This window comes from Anas acuta, chromosome 17 (assembly GCF_963932015.1).
Source record: "Anas acuta chromosome 17, bAnaAcu1.1, whole genome shotgun sequence".
Lineage (NCBI taxonomy): Eukaryota > Metazoa > Chordata > Aves > Anseriformes > Anatidae > Anas > Anas acuta.
The window spans coordinates 4,029,838-4,051,987 of NC_088995.1; the positions used below are offsets into that span (position 1 = coordinate 4,029,838).

The following is a 22,150-nucleotide window of genomic DNA, read 5'->3' on the forward strand; positions in this document are numbered from 1 at the left end:
TACTTGAACACTTGGTTATTCCAAGTGCCTCCCCAGGAAAGTTACAAGTCTCTATAGAGTCACTTTATATCTTTTAACACATTTGTAGCCAGGCTGTGTTACTCCTATGTTTTGTACTTGCATGTGCTTTGCAGACAGTGAATTTATTTATCCTGTGTACCTGTTGCTTTAATAAATTGCACTACTCATTAATCTAGCTGTGATTGTTCTCATTGAACATGACCGAACTCTTCAAGTGTGGCTGTGGTAATTCATGGAACGTGACTAGACTGAGGCTGCATTACGTTATTTGGGAATCCATAATTGTGACAGTTCAGTACACTGAACATGACTGGACTTACAAGCTGGGCATCATTAACCTTTAAAGGAACATGAGCTCAGTATATTCCTGAGAGAAAATTATATATATATGGCCTAATTAGATAGATAGATGGCCTAATTCTTTATAGCAAATATGATGATATAGGTAACGATATCTTAGGCTATTGTTTAGTCATAAATAATTACACAAGTTGTAGTGTAGTGGTAAAAATCTCCTCTAGAGTATTTCCACCATTTTTAACCTCTTCCATGTGAACCACAGTACAGGAATTCATCTAATACTAGCAACCTCTGCTTCCTGTGTGGTGGGTACACCCTGCTCCTGTGCTTGGTATAAGTCTTGCACAGGCGTGTGAGCCACACTAGGCTTCAATTTGATCTTTATTTGAACTGGGCAGCTTCTTAGCAGAGACAGAGCTCATTCAGAGGATGTGCATGTCAGAGCTAACCCTTCAAAGAACTAACTTGTCTGTGGACAAACACAGACAAGAGAGTAGTGTGAATAATTCATTCTAGGGGATATTTTGGAAGCATGCAACCGGGCTTCAAACCCCCCACAGGACCCTACAAGTAAGTCTTGGGTGAAACTTGCCATTCACAAACCTTTCACTAAATCACTGTTTCTATTGCAGCAAATTTCTTTAGATCATTGTGTTAATTGACTAATACTTAGACACTGATTAAGTGCTATGAAAATCATATAATCTAACTTTGTTATTTGCTATAAAGGTATATAACAATTTATTGCTTAATTGCTGCTATATTAGAGTCATGTAAATCTAATTTTGCTATCTCTTGGAAAATGTTTTTTTTTTCTGATTGGGCAAGGATTATTAAAATATCACACAGTTCCAAGATGATGTTTGTTTTATTAGAATATCATATAATGATTTTAAAATGTAAAAACACTTATCACACTTAAAGAACAAAATATTAAAGCTTTTTCCAAAAACTATAGGATGTGAAGACATACTACTGCTAACCCAACATCCTCGGTACACTAATTTTAAAATGTAAACAGATAATTTAATTTAAAGCATTTAATAGCTGAGACAAGCAATGTGAAAAGCTGAATTGCAAAAGAAACAATACAACCTGACGTTCACAGTAGAAGTTTACATTTCCATAACAATTAATACTTCAAGTTCAGTTCTTTCCAGCAAAAAGATGATGTAGTGGAGAAACTAATATGCTAGGGAAACAAAAACAAAAGAGCACATTACACTTATAATACTTCTCTGAGAATTGTAAATAACTAAAATAAGATAACTCCAAGTACAAAACTATTTGGAAGAAGACTAAAAAAAAGAGGAATAAAAGAATAACTCATGCCTTAATGGTCTAGTCTCAGTAGCTAAAAGGGACTGACATACATTATGCTTAAGAAGGATTTTTATTTATTCCAAATCTGTTACCTACCTCTTACTGTGGCTGTTGGACTTGTGTGTAGTGAATAGAATACTCTTATGCCATGCAGCTTCTACAGCTTTAGAGCACTCTTAGCAATGTCCAGCCACCGTTTGCATGGTTACTTCACACAGTCACTGTTTGTGTGATTACTTGACACGGTCACTTTACCTTCTATTTAAAATGGGGTATCTTGGAGTCAAAAACTACAAAGGCCAAAGTTGCTAAGTGACCAAATAAAGGTCATCCTTACCTTAATGGGACTGAGATGGCACTCTTTATGTGATACAAGGGCAGTGACTGAAGTCAGTAACTATCCCCTGTGGATTTTTTTTTCCCCACAGACAGATAAAAAAAGGGGCATTTATTAGGAATGTGCACCTTTCTACAAGAATAAAGCACATGAATGGATGTTTCTTTACCTTGATGACCTTAGTTTAACCACAAAAAATAATCAGGAAATATGAGAACAGGAGGTTCTCAACCTCAACTAATGGAAAACAAATAATGGACTATGAGTCAGCTTTCAGTAAGAACTACGTCTGATCATAGCTGCAGTGTTAGTACCTTCTCCAGAACTTTGAGAGACCTCTTCGTTTTGACTGCCCAATTCTGTTGTTTCTGATTTGCTCCATCTGCTGCAGTAGCTGCATTTCACCTTCAGCCTGACTGGTTTCTGTACTTTGTTCCACATTATATTCCACAGGTTCCCCTGTAACAAACAGGATCAAGAACAAAAATATGAACTCACTCTCTCCATACTCACTGCGTGCTGACTGACAGACCTTGAAACTGATACATACAAGCACTGACTGACATCTAAGAAGTTTCACAGAGTCACGGAATGCTAGGGATTGGAAGGGACCTTGAAACATCATCATCATCATCTAGTCCCACCCCCCTGCAGTAGCTGGAACACCTAAATCATGTCACACAGGAACACATCCAGATGGATTTTGCAAGTCTCCAGAGAAGGAGACTCCACAACCTCCCTGGGCAGCCTGTTCCTGTGCTCTGTCACCCTCACCATAAAAAAGTTTTGTCTAACATTTAAGTGGAACCTCCTATGTTCCAGCTTGCACCCATTGCTCTTTATCCCATCATTGGATGTCACTGAGAAGAGCCTGGCTCTGTCCTCCTGACACTAGAAAATACCAAACATGATTCTTAAAGGAAAACCAATACAAATAAGAAAGGAAAACCAATTGGTTTCTTTTTATAAGAAAACCAATATCTTGTAGTTTTTGACTTAAGATGAACAACATGATGTAACGTAAGAAATAATCCAGGAATTTCTTACTTACATAAATTCTCTTGGTTACAGCCCATGGTCAGGGATGCTGGACTATGCTCACACTGAATTTCTTTGGAATAATTCTGAAAAGAAAAGCAATCCATAAATTGTGTTATACAATACAAAATTATATTTTAAATGAGATTTTTGTTTATTTGCTTGCTTTAAGAACTTGACAAGGTCTACTCTTGTTCTGTGTTTATTTTTTAATTTTAGTATGACAACTTTCCTCAGCAATATATTTCTACCCCTCCCTCTCCAGGACATTCACAGACCTAAAGTAAAGCTGTAATTCATTTAGTAGACTTTAAAATACTACATACTGAAAGAGTAACAGCTGGTATGGCATAGATAGATTTATTTTTTTTTTAATGAAATGCTGTGAGAAATAACAGCCACTTGACAAAACAGACCCGAGACATTAGACATGCTCATTCACAGTAGTAGTCAACACAGTGACAGACAGTTAAAGGGCAGAAGTGCAAAGTGTCAGAAGCAGGAAGTGAGCCAGAATATCAGAAGTAAAAAGGGCCACAAACAACAGAATCTGCATGTATGTTTATTTAAAAGAGAGTGATATAACTTTGTCATACGGAGAAGATAATATAAGGATAGATTTACTGTCTCTTGATAATATAAGAATAGATTTACTGCCTCTTGCACTAACCTCAGGTTCAAGCAAGATTTTAAACTTTAAAGTTTAACCCTACTGTTCTTGGTTTGAGAATCAGAAAAGCACATGTGGTCTCTCTGTAAAACTCATCATATGACTAATTTTCATAAGCACCAACCAAAAATGTTCTCTATCATCACAGATGCAAGTGAAAAAAAAATTACCTGAAGGCACTTTTATGCTTGCCATTTTAAGAATCAAGGACTAAACAAATGCTGTTGTGTCTTTCTAAATATTCTGCAGCTTACCATTTCAAATCCATGCTTTGCTTTAATTATATGGTGAACACTCTCAGCTCCAGGTCTAAAAATAAACCAAATATTATGAAAAAGAAACAAACATGTAAATAGCAACCTAGGTACTTTATTATAAACCTCTAGCCTATGATATATATATCCTTAATACCTATTTGTACTCATATTTCAAATTTTCACTTAAAGAATAGTTTTTCTTTGAGGAACAACTGAGCACACAAATAAGACTTAACAGACGAGAAAATATTAGAGAGGATAAGAATTTTACGAAGTTCAAGTATTTACAAATGTCCAAGAGACATGCCAATTGAATTAATTTTATATACAACATTAAGACAAAGGAATTAAAGGGAAAGATTTATGTCCCCTATTAAATGGCATTGGAACCTGAAAGCATATGATAAGTCTTCTCCAAATAAGGGCAATACTGCTTAAATTCTTTCATCTAGGAAGAAAATGAAAAAGAACAATGGGGCAAAGGGCTACACAGCAATGATGTATGAGGATGGTCAATGGCACATGAAAAATATTTACATACACCCTGGAATAATATTTTGTAGTCAACTGACCTGTTGATACATGACTTTGGGTATGAGGTCTCTGCTTGACCTTCAACTCTTCTCTTCTTCACTGTTCCTTCCATTTCAGTACTTTCTGACATCTCATTTCTTCTCTTGACCTTCAAAACATTACAAACTTTGCATTGGTAACATTTGATTTTGACTTTTCCATTTTATAACAAGATTTGAAGTTAATATACATTTAAATGTACCAAAATTGTTCACATAATTATAATGAAAACAAACAAAAAGATTCATGAATAAACTACTAGCTTCTTTATTCAAAGGGTTGATAAGCAGAGAGGCCATCCAGAAACTTATGCTCAACAGTTAAAAGCTCAAAATTGTGCTTTCAGGGCATCGTATTTTCTCTGTCTTTAGAAGAGTGCCTTGATTTTAGTAGGAGTGTAATTCTAACAGAGATAGTGGAATTTCTTTGGGAGAATTTGGACAGTACATCTTCAGTAACTCCATCTTCAGATACATATCCATACTGAAAACAAACCTATCCTGAGCTCTCATTAAACAAAAGCATTCCAAATTAGCTTAACTTTCTTGTTGATGACATATACACTACTTAGGAAACAATTATTCAGAAATAACCTCAAACAGACTCTTACACTGAGGATATTTGACAGGTCAGTTCTACAAGTACACTTTATTTAAGTGTACTTGTAGAAAGTACACTTAACTAAAGCCAGGAAGGTGCTGAGGTCCTGAGGCAGGACTTCATCTGAAGTCCACTGGAATTAACATAAGCATTTCACCTGACTTGAATGGTTCTAGCTGAGAATTGAATGCCAATTGAAATTGCCTGACCTAGGAACTGCAGAACTACAGCATTAACTATATTTAAATACATTTGTCTGTAATCTTGAGTTTCTCTCTATATATACATTCTGTTTCTCCAGACTCTTTAAAATAAAACTCAAAACACACACACACAACTTACAAGTTCGTAACTGTTGCTGTGTACTTCTTTACCTGTAACAGAGGTATTACAAAATTCAGTGAATATTTACACTGGAGTTTCTTTAACCAACTCAAAAGTACATTTTTGTACCTCACTTTCTGAGAACAAGGCAGAGTATGCTGAACTTGCATATGATATGCTGAAGTTGAAAAACTGTAAATACAACTCCAGAACAGTTGTAGAATTAGAATTCCTACCAATGAATGTCAGACGTTGATGGCAATGGGAACAAATGCTATTCTTGAAAAAGTGAAAGAAGCCTTTAGAAGAGAAGAATGAATGTTAGAACTGTTAGCATCACACTGATCTGGCATCAGATAGAAGATGCAAGGACATCTGGAGCATAGGCTCCAGAAAATATTGTCCATCTAACCTCTGATGCATGGGATCCATATATAGTTTCCCGAAGAAAAAAAAAAAAAATCCCCGTGAACAGAAACCAGAAACATTGATGCCTGAAATTTGGCACGTTATGCTGCACATATTTTTAGAATAGAAATGTTGTACAAATATCTGGGGAGGGCAATTAAATACTGGAGTAAGTAAGGTGGGCAGGGAAGTAAGCAAGTTCTCCATGTATAGAAGTTTTTTTTTTTTACATCAAAACATGCTATGTTTGGCAGGGGATGTTACAACACAAGCAAATGAGTAAGACTAAGAGATTACTATTTCATTTTATAAATGAAAGAAGACTAGAATATCCAATTAGCTGCTGTAAGACAAAAAAAGGAAGCTTTCCTTGGGGACCAGTAACGAGTTAGAACAAGAAATTGTAAGAATAAACACTATTTTTTCAAAACAGAGAAAGATAAATGTTATGTCCCACACAGACCTTAGCTGGGACCTGAACCTGTTCAGTGAATTCATAGAAAATGTGGAAAATGAGACACTCATGAGGTGACAACATTTAAAAGTTATACATTACCATTATTACTATCATTATTTAGAGAAACAAATGTGTTCTTTCTTTATAAAAACAACAACAAAGAAAGTGTTGAAATGGCAGGTGGAGTTCCTTGTCAGCAAGCATAGTAAAGTACAAGGAATTAAAAAAATGCTGTCCACATACATGTACTGGCTCCAACCCAGCTGCTGACATTAAGCAGAGAATGTTGGGAGCCACTGGTCATTACTTCAGAAAAATACTAGCTGAAAGGGCAAACGTCATATGTAGATGTATGTATCTGAAAGCTGCAGCAGAATTACTTCACCAGTGTTTCAATGACAAAGCTAACTTCAGAGTAGAAAAGTATATTTTTATTTAAGAGCAATAATGGCACCATGCTGCAACACATTTGTTCCCAGATATTATCCAAACATAACCATACAGACTTACCAAAAGATAAATTTTGCTGAAATGAGTTGAGTTCTAGGTACATAATGCAGATGTAGGGATAAGGCGAAAGATGCACATTTTTGTGTTTGAATCTCATTTTTGACACTCTCTCCCACTTACGCAAATCTGAGAATGATGTTAAGACTTAAGAACCTAGCACTAACATTTTAAAAGTACAGGAGTCCTGAGAATGCCTTACACGTTTCAAAAATCAAACCATACTGAACACATGTATAAAGGAGCAAATACGATCTGTGAGTACTAATTTTGTGAACAAACACTTTATATACTTTTTTATATACTTTATATACTTTTGCTTTGTCTGACTAGATCTGACTTGGAATGTAAGATCATTAATCTAAAAACAATGCAAAACACCCTTCTGAAATCAATTCTTTGGTGAAGGCAACAACTGAGCTTAGTCCTCAGCTAATGCAAAGTTGTGAAGCTCAAAGTAACTAAAGATCTGCAAATTACTGGATATAAATGGTGAATTCAGTAATGCCCAACACATTCATTGACTCATTTATTTTTATGAGGCTGAAAGGATACAGGGAAAGACAGTGAAGTGGTCTGTAGAAAATGGATGCAAATCATCAAGATTTCCAAGGATTACTCGAATTGCTTCCTAGAGATAGAGAAGATGGAAAAAAAAAAAAGAGGGAATAATATTAAGAATATAACCACAATTCCATAGTGAAGTACAGTTTCAAGGACTGGGAAAATTTTAAAACAACCTTACAGTTTGCATGAGTTGTGGAAAGCACATTCTAGATACATACAGCTTTGCTTATCCTTTTTCCCTTCTTCTCCCCACTCCCTCTGTATCCCTGCTTTATACCCTAGTCCTACCTCTAACTCCTTGACAGCACTTTCAGTGTTATCTAATTCAGAAGCACTGTGAAACAAAGAGAGAATTAGTCCCACCCTAGTCACAAAACAATGGAATTACATTCATTGGCAGAGTTCAAATGACAAAACATCATGAACAAGGCATATTCTCACTACATAAAGGAAATACTTAGCAGGAATTTGAATTCTTAAAACATCATTCTTAAAAATTATATTATTTCAGAAGGACTGTTTCTTTTGGTTTGTGTCCATTTGTATACTGTGTGCATACAGGCAGAACAGATAAGAGGTCAGATCTTTTCAGTCAATCCCCACTAACTATTATGATTTCTTTTTGACAAGATGGCCTCAAACTAACACTTCTGTCTTCCAACCTATCAGTTATCCATTCTACTCAAGAGACAAAAAGAAGCCATCAGAACTTGTCTCTTAATTCCATCCACAATGCAGAACTGTTGAAGAAATGGGCTTCACATCACGAAGTATGGGTGTTTGTTGCTGGTAAGTGTGTACTGCCTACATCAGACTTTGCTCTCACAATGTTAAATACACCTTTTGTAACCTACCTTCTCAAACATTGCTTGCTGCTAGGTATCAGCCAACAATAAGATATACAGTGAGAAATGAGGTCTTTAAAAAAATCAGAATCCATTAAAAAGTAAACAAATCACATAATTGTTACTTGAAAATAAGTAAATTAAGTGGAATATAAGTAATCATGGCATGCAAGTATTCTCTGATTCATGGTTTGGTAGTGCAGTCATTTTCATATCTAACACGTTCAGGGTTCCCAGTCAGAACTTGGTCAGAGATGCTCCGTGTGTACAACAAACTAAAGCCCAACAGCAGCTTTTAAGTGACAACTTGCATAGCAAAAGAAGGCAAGAAATGAGGAGCCCCCAAAATTTGTATCGAGGTTCTTATATTAACCCAGTTCCACACATGATTACCAAGCTGCAGCTTGACTTTTCAGCTTTAACTTTCTTACCTTTTGAAGCTACCGTAACGGATTTTAAACTTATACACAAGTCTGCCTGCATGAAGAAACCTTGTTTCAGGCAACAGGTACTTAAATGGTTTTAATGGCATCTTTTTCTTCCTCGGTGTCAGCCTAGGGAAGCAAAAGAATTAAAGGTAAATTATTAAAAGCCTTAACCAGAGTAAGGGAGCAGGGTAAGAGGCCGAAGCACCGGGCCCTGCAGCCTCCCCCCGGTGCCTGCAGGCCTCCGGGCCCGGCCGTAGGGGGCGGGTCGGAACCGGGGGCGGGAGCAGCGGGGCCGGGGCCGCCTCACGGCCTGAGGCTCCTCATGAGGAGGCTACGAGAGGTGCCTGGCGGAACGGCCGGCTGCAATCACAGAATTGTCTAGGTTGGGAGAGACCTCCCAGATCACCCAGTCTAACCTCTGACCTAACGCTAACAGTCCCCACTAAACCATATCCCTAAGCTCTACATCTAAACGTCTTTTAAAGACCTCCAGGGATGGTGACTCCACCACTTCCCTGGGCAGCCCATTCCAATACCTCACAGCCCTTTCCATTAAAAAATTTTTCCTAATATCCAGCCTAAACCTCCCCTGGCACAACTCTAGCCTGTTCTCTCTTGTCCTGTAACGAGGCACATGGGAGAACAGGCCAACCCCCACCTCACTACAGCCTCCTTTAAGGTACCTGTAGAGAGCAACAAGATCGCCCCTGAGCCTCCTCTTCTCCAGGCTGAACACCTCCAGCTCCCTCAGCCTCTCCTCATAAGCCTTGTTCTCCAGACCCCTCACCAGCTTTGTTGCCCTTCTCTGGACTCTCTCGAGCACCCCCATGTCTTTCTTGTAGCAAGGGGCCCAAAACTGAACACAGCACTCAAGGTGCAGCCTCACCAGAGCCGAGTACAGGGGGACGATCACCTCCCTAGCCCTGCTGGCCACACTGTTTCTGATACAAGCCAGGATGCCGTTGGCCTTCTTGGCCACCTGAGCACACTGCTGGCCCATATTCAGCCGACTGTCCACCATCACTCCCAGGTCCTTCTCTGCCTGGCAGCTCTCCAACCACTCATCTCCCAGCCTGTAGCTCTGCTTGGGGTTGTTGTGCCCCAGGTGCAGGACCCGGCACTTGGCCTTGTTGAACCTCATACATTTGGCCTCACCCCATCAGTCCAGGCTTTCCAGATCCTCCTGCAGAGCCTTCCTACCCTCGAGCAGATCGACACATGCACCTACTTGGTATCATCTGCGATTTTCAAAGGAGCATGGGTTCTGCCTAGGTTTCTCAATGCAACATTAACTCTGGTGCCTAATGACAAACCCTTGACAGCAGCAGTAGTAGCTCTGCCCTTTCTCATCTAAATTTCAATGATGTCAGTTTTGTCTTTTGCTTTAGGAACTCTTCATGCAAAGATTCCCGGGTATTTTTTCATTCCACCAACAAACAGAGTGTGCTTCCTTGGAGGGTGACAAAAATGCTACAGAGGTAGGTTTGAGGATCCCTGCAGTTCTACCCGACTTTCCCACTATGCTGCAACAGCTTCAAGGACATCTGTAAGCACACAGATCACCGCAGCAGCCTGTCTCATCACGGCATCACAAACCCCTCGCAAAACCACTGGCAGGGAGGCAACTGAAAGCAATGGAAGCAGCTGCAGCCTATGACTGTTTGGTGCCCAGGTTTGTCCCCTCTGTCCCATAGCACCCATCCTCAGGTTGAAGCCACACCTTCCACCACAGATTTTGTCCCAGTGCCTGCTGAAACAGCATTGGGCTGCTTTTCTGGTGAAAATAAACCAGAGACTAGAGACAAGCAGACAGAAACAGCAGCATACAGTGCGAGGATGAGGATGGAGCACCAGCAGCAGGAAAACACTCCAGAACTACTTCACCTTCAGGGCAAAAAGAGTTGCCTGCAACATCCCAGCCGTAGGATGCACTGTCCCTGAGAGTGGGGATGTGGGCTGTCTGACAAGCCCAGCTGCAGAGTTGGGCTTTCCAGCAGTGCTGTGTAAAAGGCAAAATATTTCCCGTGTGCAGCCAGCTGCTGGAAGCTTACACCAAAGGGGAAGGCAATCTGGAGCAGTGTCCTTGCTGAAGTTTTATGCCTCTAGAGAGCGCTGAAGCAATGAGAATCCTCTCATTCCCTTTCCATCAGTGTCCTACTCCTCACCGCAGTTGCTTGCCGAGACAAAGGAGGCCCCTGGATTGTCCTGCAGCCTCCTACTCCCCTTCCCTCATTAGTGTGCCACCCCAACTGCCCCTCCTGAGCTAAGGAGAGGCACATCTGCCGGCTGTGGCAGAGAAAGGCAGTGTGAAAGTGTCTTCCTTCAGACTTGCATTTGAAACCCCTGTAAAAAATGTGTATGATTTTGATGTGCTTCTGAAAATTGACAGTGTGTGCTGGGGGAACTCCCTTTTCCCCCAGGCCACTGGACAAGTGTATTAATTTGCGTGTGGCTTGACAGCCGTTTCCTCCAGCTCCAGCCCATTCCTCAGTGCTACTGCTGGCCCTTCTGTCCTGCTCTCCAGGATATCCTGCAGCCAAGTGCAGCCCTCCTGCAGAGAAGCTCAGACAATGCCCAACCTGCCCAGCTCACCAGGCTCCTTTCACTGTTGCACTGAAGACATCCCCGAAGCCTCTCCATGTGGCTCTCCTGCAATGTGCTGCCTTGTCATGTGGGTCCTAGCGGTCTGCAAAGCACTGGCCACGCAGATTTGGAATCCTCTCAAAGCATGAAAAAGGTGAATTTTGTTCTGTGGGACCTTTGTACAACAAGTAACCTGTTCAGATCAAAACAGAGAACCCCAGCCCTGTCAGATACCTTCAAAAAATTGAGCAATACCAACTTTGGTAGGCAGATAATACAATATCTGATGCCTTTTTTTCCCCAAACCCTGGGGATATTTAGGACTCTCAGTACTCACTTTTCCTTGAGAGAAATTTTCTTTATATGCTTGAAAAAAGCCTTGCACCTGTAGACAATTGCTGGCTTATAAACCAAGAACAAAATTAATACCATTTTGCTTTTGATCTTACGATTTGTAAACTGTTCTCATGATATTTGCAGGTAATTGCCCCCAGGTGTTAACTGCACTGCCTGTATATTTGTTTAGGAAGCTGACAAACCTGTCTCTGTAACAGAATCTGCCCTGGAGAATCAGAGCAGCCCTGGGAAAGTAAGACATCATTTCTTCTGCTTTGCCTATCAGCAATGAAACGGTACCTTCACTGCTTCTGCTCTGGTGTTGCCCTGGCTGGATCTGCAGCACTCAGGCTTGCCCAAGGGCTCCTTCTCCTAATTTCTAACAGGACTGCTCTCCTTAGTAAAGCCCACAGTGCCCCAGGGCCAAGAGTGTGAGAGACCATTTTATAGGTAGATTAGGCTGTTTACATCTCACTTCTGGCAAAGCAGTCCACATAAAAATTCAGGGATATTATAAAGGGAAGAAAAACTGCTCATGCATCTTCAGCCTGTTGTAGAGCAACAATCTCAAGGAAAGAGGAAGACTGAAGAGCCTCTACGAAAAGTTCATTGGAGGTACAGCTGCTGCTGAAAAAAATAGCAGCAGAAGAAATCTGTGGAGGGAGGAGACGGAAAGTGACACTTCCTGTGGATGCTTTTCCACACACCAGTGACAAAATCCTGTTGTGTTGGCTGGTTGTCAGTTCAAAAAAGGACCAAGAAAATGAGGAACAGTTTTGAAAGAGAAATGGAGAAGACAGGCAAACGTGATTTAGGCAGAAGGCTCACAGGGAGGTTACAGTATTCTGCCTTCTTCCTAAATGAGCCCAACCTGAGGCTGAAATGTGGACCGTTGGGAGGAAATTATGTGCCTCATGGTATATGTGATCTGTCTGCCTCCGTTGGAAATCAGCCAGGCTACAGACACTGCACTGGGCAGAACACTGAATTTTAGGACCACTAGGGGGACACCAGAATTATCCACCACTACAAAAATAAATAAATAAATAGATAAAAATACATAAAAATAAATAAAAATAAATGCCAGCACAACAGGATCAGGACAAACGAGCTCCTGCTCTCCCAGGTGGCAGTCTTCTTTGCTGGAGATTTTGTGCCGAAGCATGTGAAATAAAATGATGTGGTGCTTTTTTGATTTTTTTTCCCCTCTTTTTCCTTTTTCCCTCTTTTTCCCCCCAGAGTCCTTTTAGCTGGATTTCCTGGCTTGAAAAGCTTTTTTTTCAACCTGCTGCCATTTCATTTGCTCAGGAATTAGGTTCCCTTTGGAGCAAGGTAAGAGTAACACTCATCTGCACAGCCTTTAACAACTGATCCAACCGTTCCAGGGCAGACAACCCTGCATGACTACAATCTGCAGCAGGTGTGGGGCACCTTCCTGCTTGCCCTGAAGTCCCCTGGGATGCCAGGTTTAGCACAGCAGGGCAGCTGAGGTGGAAGGAAGGCTTTATGGTGTTGGGCAGAGAACAGGAGGCACAGAAAGGCCCTGCTGCCCTGGGAGACATGATTCCTGGCTCCCAGGTACTTACTGATCTTGATTCAGAGCTCAGTTTGTTCACGTCCCACTGTGGCCACAGGCCTTGGCTGCTTTGAGGGACGCAACTTCTCCAAGGAATCCTGTTGCAGGGGAAGAAACAGCGGAGATGTACAGTGGTGACTCAGAAGAAGCTTTGGCTCACCTGGCTGCAGAGTCTCACCCCTGTCAAACGCTGCTGGCCAGTGAGGCATCAGACCCCACATGCTGAACTTGCTTTATCGTGCTGCAGTAACACACAGCCAGGGAACAGGAACGTCCTCTGTCCCAGTGAGGGAAAAAAAAAACCTCTGCTGCAAGCAAACAGCCCACCACAGCCCAGCGCTCCCTCCCCGCTCCTGGCAGAGCTGCAGCTGGCCACATGCCACCCTCAGGACCAACACAGGGGAAGTGTCTTCTGCAAGGCTCTCCCCGAACAAGGACGTTTTTATGGCATGTCTGAGAAGAGGAAAAAAGAAAAAACAGACCCGAAACACAGAGACTGTGATCAGCAGGAAACCAGCCCAGCGGACAGAGAATTTTGCTTCCGGAGACTTTGCAGATGCTGCTGGCTCCAGGGCTCCTGACTACAATCCTGCCTGTTCCCAACCCTGGGCACAGCTGGGGGGTACGAGGATGCTCCGTGGGTGCAGCAGGCCCAGTCCTACCGGGGAATGCGTAAACACCTGACAAAGGGGCTCTGCTGCCACCGAATGTTGCTGACAGGGACTGACCCGACATGTCCAGCTACACTCAGCCATAGTGTCATCCCGACCTTCCCCCTCACCTGAAACAACCCATGCTAAGAGCTCTTTCTCTTGCTCCAGTACAGGCACTGTGGACACTATGCGTGCAGGCACTATGCACTGTGCATGCTCTCCTCCTGGACACTACGCATGCACTCTGTTTTCAGGAAGTAGCCACTTTCTCCTTATCATCAGGGAATGAGGGCCTGACAATTGTTACAAGAAACCAGCCAAAACAGATAAAACAAACTCAGTTCTGCCGTTGAGAAATCACAGTAAATGTCCAGGTCTCCTGGGATGCCCCTCCACCTCTCTCCCTCTTTTCTGTGTGAGAAGTGCTGGGGGAAGGCGTGAGTTACTGATGGGGAGGCGAGGGATGGTGTTTCACAAGGTCAGGATGCTTTTTGGCTTGCTTCATCTTCCCCTAGACCTGCCAGCCCTACTTATCTAAGGCTGTGCTCTGGCTTGGCATCACCAATAAATGCAACAGAATGGTTTTGTGCAAGGATGGGGCACCAACACCCCCAGAGCAGGGACCCCCACAGGCTCCCCATGCTGAGCACTGCTCCGTTTCCCTGCCGTGCTCACCGTGAAGCTCCCGCAGCATTCACTTTCTGCCCTCCCTGCTCACCCTGCACGTTTCTAGCCTGGCTTACAGCTCCCCGCCGGCTCTCCGGCACCCAGCTCTGCCGCAGCATACAGCACACGCTCCCCTTGGACGGCTGGCAGGGATTTGGGCTGTGCAGCTGACACCCGCCTAGGTCGTTCCGAGAGGCAATTCCCAAGCAAAATCTTCCCACCCGAGCCTTTCCTCTCCCAATACCCTCGGCCCCCTCCGGCCGCTGCCCCTGCGGAGGGGGCTGCGGGCGATGCTCTGCCGGGTGGGCACCGATGCGGGGCGCTGGGCGGGGTTGGGGCGGGGGTCCCGGCGCCTCCGGGGGGCGGGGGTCGCGGCGGGGCCGCCCGGTGCGGGGTCTCGGGGGGGCGGTGCGGGGCGGTGCGCGGCGGCTCCTTTTTATAGGGGCGCTGCGGGGCGCGGGGGGCAGCGCTGCGCCATGGAGTACGGGGAGCTGGACTACTACTACGAGGAGGAGGAGGGCAACGAGACGGGGGAGGCGTGCGAGTGGCAGGCGGACTGGGAGGCGTCCTTCTCGCTGCTGCCCGCTCTCTACACGCTGGTCTTCGTGCTGGGGCTCTCCGGCAACGGGCTGGTGCTGCTGACGGTGTGGCGAGGCCCGCGGGCCAAACGCCGCTCCGCCGACGCTTACATCGGCAACCTGGCCCTGGCCGACCTCGCCTTCGTGGCCACCCTGCCCCTTTGGGCCGCCTACACGGCGCTGCGCTTCCACTGGCCCTTCGGGGCGGCTCTCTGCAAGCTCAGCAGCTACCTGGTGCTGCTCAACATGTTCGCCTCCGCCTTCTGCCTGGGGGGGCTCAGCGCCGAGCGCTACCGAGCCGTCACCCGAGCCGCTCCTCCGCATCCCCGCAGCGCAGCCGCTCCCCGGCGCTCCGCCGCCGGCTCCTCCGCTCCCCTGGGCCCTTTGGCCGCGCTCTGGGCGGCGGCGGCGGCTGCGGCGCTCCCCGCGCTGCTGCTGCGGGAGGCGCGGGGGGGGCCCCGCAATCGGACGCTCTGCGACCTGCAGCTGGGCGGGGGGGCGGCGAGGGCGGCGGCGGCGCTCAGCTTGGGCACGACGGCGCTGGGCTTCGCGGCGCCGCTGCTGCTGATGGCCGTCTGCTACTGCTGCGTGGGGGCCGCCGTCCGCCGCCACCTGCGCCCCCGCCGAGCCGAAGCGGCGGCCCGGAGGAGGTTGCTGCGCTTGATCGCCGCGCTGGTGGCCGTCTTCGCAGGGTGCTGGTTGCCTTTTCACCTGCTGAAGAGCCTCTTCGTGCTGGCCGCCGCCGGGCTGCTGGAGCTGCCGTGCGCTCTGCTCGGCCTCATCTCGCGGCTGCACCCCTACGCCACCTGCCTCGCCTACCTCAACAGCTGCCTCAACCCCTTGCTCTACGCCTTCCTCGACGGCCGCTTCCGAGCCCAGTGCCGCCTGCTGCTGGGGCTGCGCGGGGCTCGCCGCCCGCCCGCCTCCTCCGCCGCCGTCCCCGCCTCGTCCACGCTCAGCGCCCCGACCCAGCGCTCCGAGGTGCCGTCGGGGGGCACCAAGGTGTAGCGGCCCCAATAAACGCCCGTTCCGCCGTCCTAGCCTGCTCCCTTCTTCGTCCGGCTCCGCCCGACGGGGCGGCGCCCCCGCAGCCCCCCGGGGGCTCCCGAGGGAGGGTTGGGAGCGGGGCCGTCGGGGGCTCCGCCGCCAGCCTCCCCCCCCCAGCGGCCCCCGGTCCGGTGCCGGCTGCTGAGGCTGAGCCCTGCGGGTTCCCGACCGGGGGCATCCCCTGCACCTGCTGTGTCCCCACTGTGTGGGGCCGCTGCCGTGCGTGGGGATGCTTCGGGCTCTGCTTTCCTTCCAAGCCAGCTCCTGGGCCCTTCTGGCCGGGTCTGTCCTGGGCTCAGGGCGTCAGTGCACTGCCACGGCTGGAGGCTCGGCTCTTCTCCCCCCCACCAAAGCTCCCTGAGTCAAAGGGCTGTCAAAGATTGTGTCTGGGCTGGTGGCTGAGGATGTGGGTGTGCTGCTGTCTGCAGGGTATGCTCGTCCCAGAGGGGGCTCTGCAGTCTGTTGGGCCCAGCTTGCCATGAGCAGGAGCTCAGTGTGTATTCCTTGAACCCAGATGCGCCAGCAGTTCCCTGGGTGCAATATTTCCCTGGGCTCCTCTCCCCGGGCTGCAGCTCCAGCCCAGAATCTGCTCCAGCAGGGGTCTTCCACAGGCCTCTGTCAGTGCAGGTCCACCTGCTCCAGCGGGGGCTCCTCCATGGGCTGCAGCGTGGAGATCTGCTCCGCGTGGGACCCATGGGTGCAGGGGGACAGCCTGCTCCACCGGGGGCCTCTCCACAGGCTGCAGGGGAACTGCTGCTCTGGCACCTGGAGCACCTCTCCCCCTCCTTCTTCACTGACCTTGGCCCCTCCAAGGCTGTTCCTCACTCCTCTCTCTCAGCACTGTTTTTGTTTTTGTTTTCCCTGTCTTAAATCTGCTCTCACAGAGGCACAAACAACATCGCTTATTGGCTTGGCAGCGGGGCCCTTATCTAACATGGGGCAGCTTCTAGATTCTTCTCACAGAAGCCACCCCTACGGCCCTCTGCTACTAAAACCTCGCCACGTAAACCCACTGCAACCACGGATGTGAGAAGCCTCCTGTGCTCACACAAGACCTGAAGGGTGGAGGAAGGATAAAAACCAACCCATGCTACTCTGGCTTCCCCCTGGCTCGGGTACGATGGGGCAGGGGCTTGCGCAAAGGCAGGCAGAGCCAGGGAAAGACAATGGGGGCAGAGGCAATTGAGAGAAAACAAGGGGGGATGTGGCCCCGAAGGATAAAGGGACGTGGAGTCCCAAGGAGGAGGGGGACGCAGCCAGAATGTGTGCCCTGGGAGCCACGGTGCTAAAGTTGGGGCACACTGGCAGCAGGAACACCCCCAAAATAGCTCCTGGCTCTCCCAGGACCAGGCAGAGTCCTGCGTGGCCAAAGGCTCTGCTCCTGCCAGGAGAGCACACAGCAGGTGAGAAGCCGACAGCCCCTCTGGTAGCTGTGACAAGGGCCCTCTGTGCGCTCACCCGCAGCAAGCTGCCAGCCCTGGGCCTTGCAGTACCTCGGGCTCATGGTGATGCTCAGTGGTTCCCTTCTCTCCCCCGGGGCAGCCGCCAAACCCCCCCTTTCACAACAAGGGAGCCGATTCCAGGCAGCTGCAGCAGGAGCTGACGGCTGCCAGGAAAAGGAAGACTTCATCCTCTTTCCTCCCAGACAAACACTGCGGAGCCAAGGTCAGGCTAGGGGTGCCCCAGCGGTGGCTGGGGATGCCTCTACCATCACGAGATGTTTCCCCGGAGACAGGGCAGCACCAGGGGCTGGCACAGCCACACGTGCCCACGTTCCCAGGCGCTGGCAGCCCCCGGGCAGACAATGTGATGCTTCATGAGCTTGTGGCAGAGCCTGCTCAGAGGCTCCCAGCCTGCAGTCCCCACCTGGCAGCTGAGCTGGCAGCTTCCTTTCAGCTTCCCCCGGGGCTCAGAGGGATTGGAAGGGGAACGGCCCCAGTGCTGGAACCACACCGGGTGGGGAGGGCATGAAAAGCACCGCACAGAGCTGCCCCTGCTTTCCTTGGCAAGGCCAAAGCCACGGATTGTGGTCAGCACAGAGAGCTGCTCCTTCCCTCCAGCAGCCTGGATCCTCCCCCTTGCCTTCCACACTCTTCTAAGGAGGGCAAGACAGCAAAAACAAGGGCTGTAGGTTCAACCCGCTATGCAAACACCCTGGACACTCTCCCTTCTTCCAGGCTGAGACAGGGCTTCCTATGTATATATATTTTTTTGGTTTTGTTCGTTTTTTTGAAGTCCCAGTTGCCTGTGACACTGGGAGTCTGGCCACCTCCTTCCCCGTGAGAGCGATGGGCTCTGCAGCACCCAGTACTTTGCGCACAGGATTCAGTAACATCATCCTTAGAAGGGCCTTACTACCCCCAGCCCTGTCCCACTCACCTTGATTAATGATTAAACACAGCAAGGTCTAGCTGCCTCGGCTGCAGCAGGTGAGGTGTTTTCAATAGGCAGCTGTTTTAGCCTCCAAAGCTGCAACAGGGACAGCCTTGCTTGATGCAAAGGTAGAACACCATCACTGGAAAGGTTTGTGATGCAGAAAACCGGTGCAACTCCTACCCTTGAAGATTTTATGAGGTCAGACAGAAGGCCTTGAACAACTGATACAGCTTTTGAGTACATCCTGCTTGGAGCAGAAGGTTATTTAGACTTGGTTCCTGTTTTCCTAAGGGCATTAGTAAAAATCTAATGCTCTATATAGGTCTAGTTACCAAGGTTATTAAAAAAATATTCTAAACAGACGCAGAGAAGGATGAGCAGAAAGGTTTTGAGAACGTTTTTAATTAGCACTTAAAAGCTAATAAAAAAAATAAATAAGCACTCTTGCCTTCCTTTTCCTAGCAACATGGAAATTGAGAGGGGACAGTTACACATCAGTTGCACTGTTGAAAGTAACTCCAGGGAAGAAATATAACTCGATCAAAAATATTTGGTGTGAGAACAAAAAGATGAAATGCCTTAAGAGAAGTTAAAACTGGAAAAGAGATGTTCCTAGAGAATAGAGGAGTAAGATTGTGTAATGCCTTCCTAACAGGAGAGGAGAGGAAGAGTAGGGATCAAACTGTTTCATGAACCTTAATAAACATGTGAGAACTATAGGTTCCACATTGGCATACTCCCTCGTGTTATGAAATAGATTGCAATCTGCATAATCTTTGAGCTGTATTTTAATGAAATCTAGTTCGGAATTCCTGCTGGTCACCTGAAAAGGACAAAGATTTCTTTTGACCTTAACATAATATTCAGGCTCTACAAAGGGAACATCACCTGATGAACCAGTGTGCAACTGCAATTAACCAATAAACTGCAATTAACTTCCAATATCACAGAGTCACAGAACGTGAGGGATTGGAAGGGACCTTGAGACATCATCTGGTCCAATCCCCCTGCTGGAGCTGGAGCACCTAGGTCACGTCACACAGGAACACGTCCAGGTGGGTTTTGAAAGCAGAGAAGGAAATTCCACAACCCCCCTGTGCAGCCTGTTCCTGTGTTCTGTCACCCTCACCATAAAAAAGTTTCGTCTCATATTTAAGCAGAACCTCCCATGTTCCAGCTTGCACCCAATTGCTCCTTGTCCTATCATTGCTTGTCACCGAGAAGAGCCTGGCTCTGTCCTCCTGACACTCACCCTTTTCATATTTATAAACGTTGATAAGGTCACCCCTCAGCCGCCTCTTCTCCAAGCTCCCTCAGCCTCTCCTCGTAAGGGAGATGCTCCACTCCCTCGTGGCTCTGTGCTGGACTCTGTCAAGCAGTTCCTGTCCTTGAACTGAGGGGCCCACAGCTGGATGCAATACTCCAGATGTTGTCACCAGGGCAGTGCAGAGGAGGAGGAGAACCTCTCTCGACCTACTAACCTTTCTGCTACACCCCAGGATAGACTCCCACTTGACTCCATCCCATTGACCACAACTCTGCCTTCTTCCCTCCAGCCCATTTCCAGCCCACCTCACTACCCGATCATCCAGAGCACACTTCCTCAGTTTAGCTGCGAGGATGCTGTGGAAGACAGTGTCAAAGGCTTTACTGAAATCAAGACAGACCACGTCCACGGCTTTACAATGAGCTTGCTCCTGCATTTAAGGAACGCTGCCCCTCCAACCCAGGAATGTGCAGAATGGTTGGGGGGATGCTTCTTACCTTCATTTATAAAGGGAGTCAGGGTACACACATTCTGAAAGAAGCTGATCAGTCTCAAATTTATGCTATTCTTGCAATATGCTTTCTTGACCTGAAATGCAGGCAAATAAGTAAATCTACCTTCTCTTCTCTTTTTTTTTTCCCCCTATGGTATGTAAAACTTAGGAGTTGTCTAGTACTATATATTATTACTGCTTGAGATTTTTTGTGCAACAGATGATTAATTTTTTTTTCTCTACAACATCTGTTACACATTCAGCCACCAAAACAACTCCAAAGGCCCATTTCATTTGGTGTTCCTGAAGGTGAGAACATTTTGGTCACACAGTGTTTCTTTAAGCCATCAGGCTGTAGATTTCAGTTTGTTGCAACCGTCCTTGTTGCTGACCCAGAGCCAGATGCAATTCATCAGTGCAGGGCTCCAAATTACAGCACTCTAATTAAAATTACCTGGAACAGCAATTGGATCAAAGCAACACAAACCTCTCTCTAATGATCACAATCCATTGAGAGTCACCGAGGAGGCCACACTCTTTTAAAAGTATTTTCATCCTCTGAGCTGTTAGCATCATGACAACTCCACCTACTTACAGAGACTTATTGAGCAACCTCATTGCACTGGCAAATGCCAATCCCCTACCCCCACATCCAGCTTTGCCAAAATCTTCAAGATTTCATACCTTCTGCTCATGCTCCCACAGATACTGTTTTGATCTCCTCTGTGTTGCTCAGAGTCCTAGCTTGGATTTCTCTCACCCCAGGTCAGCATCTTGGAAGTCAAAGTCCTGACTTCTTCCACGACTCAAGACCTAATTGTAATTTGCTGTCAGATTCCTATTAGAGACAATGTGCTAGGCATGATGTTCTGGTCTTTCAGGTTTAGCATATACCCCAGATGCAAAAATGGGTACTCACACGTTAACCTCACTAAAAACATACAGCAACCCTCCCATCATACCAGGCACAGTTCCCATGTCTTTTAAAAATAAATATTTATAAACAAAAGTAATAGATTCAAAGAACTATAATGTTAAAAACTTTCCTGCCAAAAGCACGAATGTCTTTTTCATGTGAAGTCACAAGAACGAGTTGTACACCAATACAAAGGAAGTACTGTCTAAAAACCCTCTCCTCTCATCAGCTGTCGCAGTCCTCCACTGCAGGAATCCACATCTCCATAGAAGAAACCAGCTCCTCTGCACTTCCCTAGGATGTAAAATGGGGTTATTCAGTCTCCCTTTGTGATCAGGTCCTCGATATATGCATCCAGTTCATCATCTGTATTAATGTCAATGTCCTGAAACCAGAAGCACAAGAAATACTAGTGAAATAGTGAATCTTGAAGAGCAGTGCAAGAATGAATAAAACAAAATGCCTCCTTGTACAGCAGCACAGCATCCTCTGCAGCATTCGTCCTGATCATCCTTTGCATCTTGCCTGCCAGCACTCTCCAGGAGCACACAGCTGCACTCATCTGCTGTGAAAGCACTGCCAACTTCCCTTCTCAGAGACTGGCAGACTTTATTAGTATTTAATGTAATATAATGTTAAAAATAAAGTTTTAATATTTGATAGTATATTTAATAAGTATATTTAATCAAAGTTTTTTATTTGAAGTATTGTTTAAAGCCTTGTATTTCTATACAAGAGATTCAGAGTCTAACACCAGCTTCCTGCATGAGAACAGGACAGAAATTCCTGCAGTGCCGTGTTTAATAGCACAAAGCAGAAACTAATAAAAACTGTGTGCTATGTACACAACACGGAAGTTCCAACTACAAAAGTTAACACTCCTCACCGCCACTAAGGCCTAGATCCTGAAAGGTGGGCAGCAACAGCAGCACTTAGTAGCTTCTGACGGTCTGGGCCCAAGTTGAAACAAACCAAGTAAGAACTGAAGCACAGCTAAATCGTAG

At 46.3% G+C, this 22,150-nt stretch overlaps 3 protein-coding genes across 5 annotated transcripts in view; 1 reads left to right on the forward strand and 2 right to left on the reverse strand.

Moving 5' to 3' along the window:
* Positions 1 to 1,156: 1,156 nt before the first annotated feature.
* Positions 1,157 to 9,208, reverse strand: MAJIN (membrane anchored junction protein). The gene is made up of 10 exons (XM_068654107.1): positions 8,659 to 9,208; positions 7,671 to 7,716; positions 7,371 to 7,446; positions 6,819 to 6,944; positions 5,462 to 5,493; positions 4,519 to 4,628; positions 3,944 to 3,998; positions 3,033 to 3,105; positions 2,296 to 2,440; positions 1,157 to 1,513 (listed from the first exon to the last, which is right to left on the reverse strand). Exons 1-10 carry the CDS (start codon positions 8,757 to 8,759, stop codon positions 1,468 to 1,470), a joined length of 810 nt encoding a protein of 269 aa, XP_068510208.1. The 5' UTR covers positions 8,760 to 9,208; the 3' UTR covers positions 1,157 to 1,467.
* A 5,607-nt stretch (positions 9,209 to 14,815) lies between these two features.
* LOC137841300 (apelin receptor A-like) lies at positions 14,816 to 16,870 on the forward strand. Its single transcript, XM_068654053.1, has one exon. It carries the CDS (start codon positions 14,946 to 14,948, stop codon positions 16,053 to 16,055), a length of 1,110 nt encoding a protein of 369 aa, XP_068510154.1. The 5' UTR covers positions 14,816 to 14,945; the 3' UTR covers positions 16,056 to 16,870.
* Positions 16,871 to 18,856: 1,986 nt separating this feature from the next.
* Positions 18,857 to 22,150, reverse strand: part of MORC2 (MORC family CW-type zinc finger 2) — a 54,423-nt gene continuing 51,129 nt past the window's right edge. For 2 of the 3 annotated variants that reach the window (XM_068653984.1, XM_068653982.1), the window contains exon 26: positions 18,857 to 21,531. In XM_068653984.1, coding sequence (XP_068510085.1) covers positions 21,463 to 21,531 — 69 coding nt within the window. In that variant the 3' untranslated portion in view covers positions 18,857 to 21,462. The remainder of the gene's footprint in view (positions 21,532 to 22,150) is intronic. The other variant, XM_068653983.1, reaches the window with a different exon arrangement.